This window comes from Myotis davidii, unplaced genomic scaffold (assembly GCF_000327345.1).
Source record: "Myotis davidii unplaced genomic scaffold, ASM32734v1 scaffold327, whole genome shotgun sequence".
NCBI classification, from domain to species: Eukaryota; Metazoa; Chordata; class Mammalia; order Chiroptera; family Vespertilionidae; genus Myotis; species Myotis davidii.
This window is the reverse complement of record NW_006298628.1, coordinates 4,925,147-4,934,147: the sequence shown is the minus strand read 5'-3', so window position 1 is coordinate 4,934,147 and position 9,001 is coordinate 4,925,147. Positions and strand designations below refer to the sequence as shown.

The window sequence follows — 9,001 nt, the reverse complement described above, 5'->3', positions numbered from 1 at the left end:
CATGAAACTGTAGGAGCTGATCTGTTGTGCAACTATTTTACAGGGAGCTGGGTTCACCCTGGCCAACCTTGAGCTATTTTAGGGTTGCCCTGCCCAGCTTAGTGTGTGTCAGTGGGTGAGCAAGACATGTGCCTCTGGAGACACAGTAGCATAGCCTGGGTTGGCTCACGTGTCCTGGGATCCTCCCTTCTCTCACCCCGCCCATGGCCGGCCAAACTAGGTGCTTGGCAAAGGTGTGGCAAGCAGGTCACCTTTTTCTCCTGCTGATACCACGGGAACACAGCCATCTGGTTAGCAACGTAATCAGATGTCCAAAGTCCTGAAGTGGCCAGAGAGCCAAGGTCATTGTCACCAGGCTGAGAGATCTGGAAGGGGGAATTCCAAAGCCTTAGGCAGGACAATTTGTCCTTCACATCCACCTCTTGCAATTTGCACTGCTCTTTCCTGGACTTAGACTAGGGCTATTGGAGGCCAGGGGGACCAGACTGGGCAGGTTTGGTACCTTCCGTACCTTCGGAGAACACATCTTCCAGTTTGGGGGGAATGTGACTTTAAATCTTCATTCACATTCCCCCACTCTCCTCACTGTTGGCCAGCTGCCCCTCCATGGCCTCAGCCCTGGAATGGTCTTCTGTTAAAATCGGCAGCTGTTTATTTTGGAAGACTGGGCCTTATGAATGGGTCTCAGCTGCTCATCCCATCCTTAAGGTCTTCCACCGACAAGTCATTAGCTGCAGTCAGCATTGCTAAGGAAGGCTTCAGGGCAGGGGTGGGGGGCACATATGTGAGATGCCCACAGGGGTCGTGCTTCGAGGGAGGTACATCACACCCAAGGCAGAAGCTGAATGTACCCTGCAAAGGGTCGTGGTGGTTGATTGGCTATGCCATATGTAGTACATGTTGGGGGTTGCCTATGGTGGCTCTTCTGGGTGCCACATGTTTAACTTCTGGCTTGGGGGAGGCAAGGAGGTGATGAGCAGGGTGGTACCCTAAGACCATAGACATATGGCAGCTGACATCCCCTCCCCTTGTGTTCTCCTGCCAGGTGGCGTCATCACCTACATTGGTTCCAGTGGCTCTTCCCCGAGCCGCACCAGCCCTGAGTCCCTCTACAGTGACAGCTCGAATGGAAGCTTCCAGTCCCTGACCCAAGGCTGCCCCACCTACTTCCCACCATCACCCACTGGCTCCCTCACCCAGGACCCAGCTCGCTCCTTTGGGAGCATTCCACCCAGCTTGAGTGATGATGGCTCTCCCTCTTCATCTTCCTCCTCCTCCTCTTCCTCCTCCTTCTATAATGGGAGCCCCCCAGGGGGTCTACAAGTGGCCCTGGAGGACAGCAGCCGAGTGTCCCCCAGCAAGAGCACCAGCAGCATCACCAGTGAGTACATTTCCAGATGATCCAGGGAAAGGAAGGTGGCAGACCGAGGTTGGGAGTTGGTGTCCATGTGAAAGTTATTCCCAGAGCCTGCCCTGGCCTTGGAGATTTCTCCTAGAGTTGCATCAGCTACTGTTGAGCCCAGTCTGGTCATTTGAGTGCCCCCTGGATACTGGGGCTCCTCCTTAGTTTTTCCCCCAGAATCTCCAGCCCAGAAAACCTTCAACTCTGACCACTCAGACATCCGTCTCGCTCACCTGCTGCCCCTCTCTTCCCACAGAGCTCAATGGCATGGTGCTACTGTGTAAAGTTTGTGGAGACGTTGCCTCGGGCTTCCACTACGGTGTGCATGCCTGTGAGGGCTGTAAGGTGAGGCAGGTCGGGGGTGAGGACAGGGGCAGGTGACGCCCTCCCCCAGGACTCGGAGGCCTGGCCTAGATGGAGATGCTCACTAGCTGCCCCTGCCTTCTAGGGCTTTTTCCGTCGGAGCATCCAGCAGAACATCCAGTACAAAAGGTGTCTGAAAAATGAGAGCTGCTCCATCGTCCGCATAAATCGCAACCGCTGCCAGCAGTGTCGCTTCAAGAAGTGTCTCTCCGTGGGCATGTCCAGAGATGGTGAGGCAGCAATGTTGCCCCTCGAGCATTCCCCTTCCGTTTCCGGATTAACCCCTCCCTGTAAGAAGTCCCAACCTGAGACACGTTATCCCGGGAGGGGAGTCTCATTTGCATAGGGGATGCCCATACTTCATCCTCTTGGGTAAACACAGATCTTTCCCATTAGTCCCTCTGGTCACCTCCTACCGAAATCCCTACTTGGAAAACCCCCTCCATGGGTGTGGCCTTGCTGGTTTTAGTTGTGATGGAACCCCCAGCCTTCAGGGTCTTGCCCTTTCAGGAGAAAGGAAGGAAGAGAAGCATGTGAGTGTGTATGAAAACTTCCTGACCCTGCTCTCATCCTGTCACAGCTGTGCGTTTTGGGCGCATACCCAAACGGGAGAAGCAGCGGATGCTCGCTGAGATGCAGAGCGCCATGAACCTGGCCAACAACCAGTTGAGCAGCCAGTGCCCAATGGAGACCTCGCCCGTCCAGCACCCAACCCCAGGCCCCGTGGGCCCCTCACCACCCCCCGCTCCAGCCCCCTCACCCCTGGTGGGCTTCTCCCAGTTCCCACAACAGCTGACACCTCCCCGATCTCCAAGTCCTGAGCCCACAGTGGAAGATGTGATATCCCAGGTGGCCCGGGCCCACCGAGAGATCTTCACCTATGCCCATGACAAGCTGAGCTCACCTGGCAACTTTAATGCCAACCATGTATCAGCCAACCCTCTGGCCACCACCCCACATCGCTGGGAAAGTCAAGGCTGCTCGCCTGTTCCCAATGACAACAACATCATGGCCGCGCAACGTCATAACGAGGCCCTGAATGGTTTACACCAGCCTCCCTCCTACCCTCCTGCATGGCCCCCTGGCCCTGCCCAGCACAGCTGCCACCAGCCCAACAGCAATGGGCACCGTCTATGCCCCACCCACGTGTACCCAGCCCCAGAAGGCGAAGCACCTGCCAGCAGCCCATGGCAAGGCAACTCCAAGAACGTTCTGCTGGTGAGGGCATCTGGGGTGAAGTGGGCAGGGGGCCTGCAAGACTGGATTTAGCATAGGGCAGCTGGGTGTGCCCGGAGGCTAAAACAAGAATATCCTCTTCCCAGGGGAGGATGCTCAGGCCTGGAGCAAGGGATCTGCCTGGGGAATCCCTGATCTCCACCTGGCACCTGATTTCTGCTTTACCCGAAAGACCCCTCCTCCCGGGCCACAGCCTCTCACCCAGCGCAAATCATGGGCCCAAACCTGTGGGGTGGGGAGCTCATCTGAGCTAGCCTGGCTGATCCTCCCCTCCCCAAATCCCTTCCTCCTCCAGGCGTGTCCAATGAACATGTACCCACATGGATGCAGTGGGCGAACCGTGCAAGAGATCTGGGAGGATTTCTCCATGAGTTTCACACCCGCTGTGCGAGAGGTGGTAGAGTTTGCCAAGCACATCCCAGGCTTCCGTGACCTTTCTCAGCACGACCAGGTCACTCTGCTGAAGGCTGGCACCTTTGAGGTGAGTGACCCTTTGTGCTCCCCACTCGGCCTAGGGAAGCACCCAGCAGGAAATTTGGCATCTGGGGCAGCAGTGTCTCTGAAAGGCTTTGGAACCCCAGTACCTTTGTCCTTAGACTCTGACTGAGGAGGGAGGGAGGGGGCAGAACATCTCTCACTCCTGCCTCAGGAGGCTGGCACTTCTGTCTTCTCAGCTGGGGTCTAGTCACATCCCATTGCCTTTAAAATAACACTTTCGGGCACACTGTACCCCCGTTCTAGGCCTGAGCAAATTAGTTTTGGTGAAGTGGCTTGCCCAAGGTCACAGGTAGTGACTAAGTTGCGACTCAGATTTAGGCCTGTTGGATTGCAAAGCCAGTGTGGGATGTTCTCCCTCCTTCCACCTGCTCTCCCACCTCCCGTTACCCATTTGGAAATCATCCCCACTCTTTACTGAGAAATCTAGTAAACCCTTCAGGAAACGTGAGGGGTGAACCGGCACGTGCCCCTGCCACCTCACCCAGATGGCTTCCCGCTGTAGGTGCTGATGGTGCGCTTTGCCTCGCTGTTCAACGTGAAGGACCAGACAGTGATGTTCCTGAGCCGCACCACCTACAGCCTGCAGGAGCTCAGCGCCATGGGCATGGGCGACCTGCTCAATGCCATGTTCGACTTCAGCGAGAAGCTCAACTCCCTGGCGCTGACGGAGGAGGAGCTGGGCCTCTTCACCGCGGTGGTGCTTGTCTCTGCAGGTAAGTCAAGCTTGCGCCTGAGCCTGACCCCGGGGAGGAGGCGGACGCAGTTCAATTGAACACACCTTTTATGGAGTACCTACTCTATGCCAGGCCCTGCACTGGGCACTGGCGATACAGACATGATTCAGACACAGTCTAGCTTGGGAGACAGACTCATGCCCGACTAATTATAAAACAGTGAAATAAGTGTCACAGTAGAAGCATGAACCAAGGGCTTAGGAAGCACACACAACTATTTCTGCCTGGGGAGCTGGGGAAGGAGGTGACACTGGAGTGGGGCCTCAAAGGACAAGTGAGCTATTGCCAGGCAGGGGTGGGGTGGGGGTGGAGGAGTGGGGGTGGGGAGGCATTCAAGCAGAGGGAATTACTGAGCAGAAAGCAAGGGAGCCTTGGATAGGTTTGGCCTGTTTAGGGGAGGAGAGCGGCCTTGTGGGCTGGGAGGTGCCCAGCCCTGCTGAGCCCATGCTCCCAGCTCTCGGGCACCTCCTGCTCTGGGGCAGAGGCCTGGGGGGAGGACTTGTGCTTCCCTCCTCCTCCTTCCCCTGGGCCCTCTGAGGGGCTTCAGGGAGAGGCTGCATTGCCCGCTGCATCCTCCTGGCAGACCTCGGGGTCCTCCTGGCAGACCTCGGGGGGGTCCTGGCAGACCTCGGGGGGCTCCTGGCAGACCTCGGGGTCCTCGTCAGAGGAGCTCAGGGAGCTCGTCTCACTGCTGTCGTCTTCCCCACAGACCGCTCGGGCACGGAGAATTCCGCTTCGGTGGAGCAGCTCCAGGAGACGCTGCTGCGGGCTCTTCGGGCTCTGGTGCTGAAGAACCGGCCCTCGGAGACTTCCCGCTTCACCAAGCTGCTGCTCAAGCTGCCGGACCTGCGGACCCTGAACAACATGCATTCCGAGAAGCTGCTGTCCTTCCGGGTGGACGCCCAGTGACCCGCCCGGCCGGCCTTCTGCCGCTGCCCCCTTGTACAGAATCGAACTCTGCACTTCTCTCTCCTTTACGAGACGAAAAGGAAAAGCAAACCAGAATCTTATTTATATTGTTATAAAATATTCCAAGATGAGCCTCTGGCCCCCGCCCCCCGAGCCTTCTTGTAAATACCTGCCTCCCTCCCCCATCACTGAACCTCCCGCCCCCCCTATTTAAACCACTCTCTCCCCTCTAATTCTCTAGCCCCCCAGTTTGTTCTATTCCTGTCTCAAATCCAATAGTTCACAGCTGAGCTGGCTCCTGTGGTGTGTGCTTGTTGGGGGCGGGGCGGGGCGGAAATAATGCCAAGGCTGGGGCACACCTCCATCTGGTCAGTCTGTGGGGTGGGTACTCTGCCAGCAGATGGGAGGGCACAGGGAGACGGCACACAAGTCTAAGGGGGGCGCCCACGGGGGTTATTTTCATCATATATTTATTACATAAATATATAGTAAAATAGACGAGCAACAATTACCATAAAAATATCTTTCTTTAAAATCCTGACCCAAAACACAACGGGGTGAAAAATCGCACATAACAGACATACTGATTGTCAACATGGGGCAGGAGTAGGAGCCCCCCAAGTCACTCCTACTGGCCCCACCCCTGGGGAAGGGAACTGCCTCCTTCCCTGTTTCTGGCCACAACCCCCCTCCCCCCCCACCCCAGCACCAGCTTCTCATACATTCAGTAGCGCCTCCAGGGAAGTGTCCCCCTCCCCCCACCCAGGAGTTCCCAGGGCAGGAATTACCGTCCCTGTGGACGGTGTCTGTCACACGCCCTGCCCTCTCCCAGCCCTGTAGACCCGCCACCGGGAGAAGGCATAGGGGCTCCTCCACCCCCACCCTCCCCAAGTCTGAGCAGGGAGGAGGCTGGATGAGGTATGTGTGTTATGAGTGATAGAACGGGGAATACTGAGATGGAGAGGCGATGGTGGGGGTGGGGTAGTGGTCATGGCTCTGGCACCCCCTTGTCCTGGCCTGGACCCCTCATTCTATTCTCAGCAGCCCCTCCTCCCACCAATACTGCACCTGCTGCCCCACCCTGCCTGCCCTAGTGCCCTGGGCCAATACTGGGGAGGCAATGCTAAGCACCCACGTCAAGGCCATCCCCCTCATTAGCACCAATGGCCCCCAGGAGAGGGCCCTGTCCCCCACTTCCAAAGCAGGGGCTGGGACAGCTGCCTCTCTAGAGCAGGTTTGTGGCACTCCTGAGTCCCCCCCCCCAGCTCCTCCCCCACCACATGTACTCGCTCACACATTCACACAGAGAAATGCACACATTCACCCCACATCACAGAGTGAGGGGGAAGGGTCAGGGGAGGAGTGGGGGATCACAGCTCATATGATTGGGGCGGGGTCTGGGGATTCCCAAGTGCCTGTAAGAGGCCACGCCTCTTCAAGGCCTTTTCTCCACCATGTCCATGGCTGAGAATGGGGAATGGGGGGGCGAAGGGGGGCCGGAGGGACGGGGGAGACAGCAGACAGGTCAGGAATTCCACTGGGCCCCCAGGGGTAGGAAGAGGGTACAAGAGGGCTTGCCTATAGGACAGGAGGAATACAGGAACCAGAGCCCCAGGAGAGAGAGAGGGAGAGACAACGACAGCATGTGCAGCCCACGTGCCCAAGGGGGCGGGGCAGGCACATGCACAGGTGACAGCACAGGTGACAGCGGATGCTCTTCTAGGCCCTCCCCTCTGCCCAAAACCGGAACAGCAGGGGAAGGACATGCCCTGATGGGCAGCATAGCATTGCCTTTGTGTGTGTGTGTGCGTGCGCGTGTGCGTGCGTCTGTGTGTGTGTGTGTGTGTGTGTAGGGGGCTGTGGCAGGCTGAGGGTCAGGGTGGGGTGGCAGGTTCCCCACAGCTTAAGACATTTTTGCCCCAGTAGTGCAAAGCGCAGGAAGCCCTGGCACCCCTCCCCCCTGCCCCATTCCCCATGGCTTCCGGGGGCATCTATGTCCACCCATCCATCCTCCCGCTGCGGAGTGGGCGAGAGCCAAGGGGAGGAGGAGGGTAACTGACCCAAATGCAGACCAACAGAGCACTCACTCCTCACCACGAAGGTGGGAGGTGGCTCAAGCCAAAGTCCCTGAATTAGAGAAAAGAGGAGGGGGAATGGGTCCCGGGCGGAGGGGCGGGCTGGCCTAAAGAGCTTCAAAGAAGAAAGGAGGAGCACCAACCGCCCCCTCCCCAGGGGCCCCAACGAAGTGCTATTAATCTAAGCATCCCATTCCTAGGTGCCTGCCCACCCGGAGTCTGGGTTCGTGCGTAGAAGCGGGAGTCGGGGCGGAGGAGGGCAGAGGTTAGGGAGAGCCCAGAAGACATATGGGAAACAGTCCTAAGGGGGCGGAGGCCCTGGGAGCAGCCCCGAGCACACACCCTCCTCGCCCTAGAGCAGAGCATCTGGATTGGAGCGGGTACAGCAGGATGTGAGGAGGGTGGGAGCTTGAGCCACAGTTTTTCCTGTGTGGGTGCCAAGGTGCAGAAGGAGTGGGGGGATGGGGATGGACGGACAGGGGAGGCCCCTGGGGCTGGGCACTTGAAAGGGGAGCTGTGTGGGCAGCAGGGCAGGCTGGTGAGGGGCCAGCTGGCATCCAGCGTGAGAGGTAGATGGAACTCAGCGGGCACGAGTGGCAGAGAGCAGAGGAAGTACTGGGATGGGGGTGCCAAAGGGGCACAGGGAGGGGCAAGGCAAGGGGCGGGTGGCCAGGACCCTGTTGTGTTAACTCACAGCTCTGATCGGCAGCCCTACCTTTAGGGACCTTGTGTGGGGGGCAGTTCTCTGATCTGGGGGGAGGAGGGGTAGTTCTCAAAGTGCATGGGGGTGGTAGGGGGGGTCCGCCCCTCTGGCCAGCCTCAGTTAATAACTTAATATTATCTCTCTCTCTCTCTCTCTCTCTCTCTAGCAATCGTTCGCTCGCTCTCTCTTTTTCTTTTTCTGTCTAGTTTTTCTTCATTTATCTTCTCCCCTTGCCTGGTTTCCAAAGTGCAGTTAGAATGACTATAATTTTTAACCTCCGGGGAGGAGCCAAGCCTTTCTCCGCACCCAGGCATCTGGGGAAGCAGAGAGGCCCTTAGCCTGAGGGGGAATCTAGGCCAAGGAGCTAGACCGGGGCCTCTCTCTCTCGTGTGTGTGCAAGGGGCGAGCTGAGGGCCTGTCCCCCGACTCCACACTCCTGTCCCCTACCGTCAAGATGGCTTGTCCACTCTCAGTCCTCCCTTCCTTCCCCTACCTTCTCGGAGGATGGGGCCCACGGTCCCTCCCAGCCTCCCACACTGTCCTTTCCATGGCAAGTTCATCTGCGTGCCCGGTGCCAGGGCAGGAGGCTCTGAGGAGGGACGGGGTAGTGCGGGTGTGTGTGGGAGCTGCATCTATCCGAGGACGAGAGGGAGGAGAGAAGAGGTGTGGGGGGTCTCCCTCAGCCCCCAGCTCTGCCCCTTCTCTCCAGGCTCCTCCCCACCAGCTCCGCACACCCTCTGGCCGCCTGAGGCTTTAGACTTCCTGATCCTCAAAGACCTCGAGGAAGAGTGGGGGGAAGAGTTCGGTGGGGCACTCGACTTTCATGTGGAGGAAGCGGCTGGCGTGGCAGGCCCCGATCATGCGGAGGTCAGTCACCTTCATCAGCAGCTTGGGCCAGAAGTGCGGAATGTTGTGTTTGCGGTGGTTGACGTAGTGCTCGAACGCCAGCAGGTACGCCTCCTGACTCTTCTCGATCTTGTCCACGCACAGCAGGCCCGAGCGGTCTGCGGGGAAGGGGAGGCGTGAGGGTGAGAGGGTGAAGGGAGACAGAGGGGAGGGGAGGGGCAGGGAGGAGGAAAAC

The 9,001-nt window shown here is 58.3% G+C and overlaps 2 protein-coding genes across 3 annotated transcripts in view; one reads left to right on the top strand and one right to left on the bottom strand.

Moving 5' to 3' along the window:
- Positions 1-5,432, top strand: part of NR1D1 (nuclear receptor subfamily 1 group D member 1) — a 7,673-nt gene extending 2,241 nt beyond the window's left edge. The window contains exons 2-8 of the mRNA XM_006774329.2: positions 1,046-1,381; positions 1,659-1,747; positions 1,851-1,995; positions 2,346-2,983; positions 3,297-3,482; positions 4,002-4,212; positions 4,943-5,432. Coding sequence (XP_006774392.1) covers positions 1,046-1,381; positions 1,659-1,747; positions 1,851-1,995; positions 2,346-2,983; positions 3,297-3,482; positions 4,002-4,212; positions 4,943-5,142 — 1,805 coding nt within the window. The 3' untranslated portion in view covers positions 5,143-5,432. The remainder of the gene's footprint in view (positions 1-1,045; positions 1,382-1,658; positions 1,748-1,850; positions 1,996-2,345; positions 2,984-3,296; positions 3,483-4,001; positions 4,213-4,942) is intronic.
- A 218-nt stretch (positions 5,433-5,650) lies between these two features.
- The window catches only part of THRA (thyroid hormone receptor, alpha), a 12,298-nt gene continuing 8,947 nt past the window's right edge, over positions 5,651-9,001 (bottom strand). For both annotated transcript variants that reach the window (XM_015570899.1, XM_015570898.1), the window contains exon 8: positions 5,651-8,924. In XM_015570899.1, the coding sequence (XP_015426385.1) occupies positions 8,674-8,924 (251 nt within the window). In that variant the 3' untranslated portion in view covers positions 5,651-8,673. The remainder of the gene's footprint in view (positions 8,925-9,001) is intronic.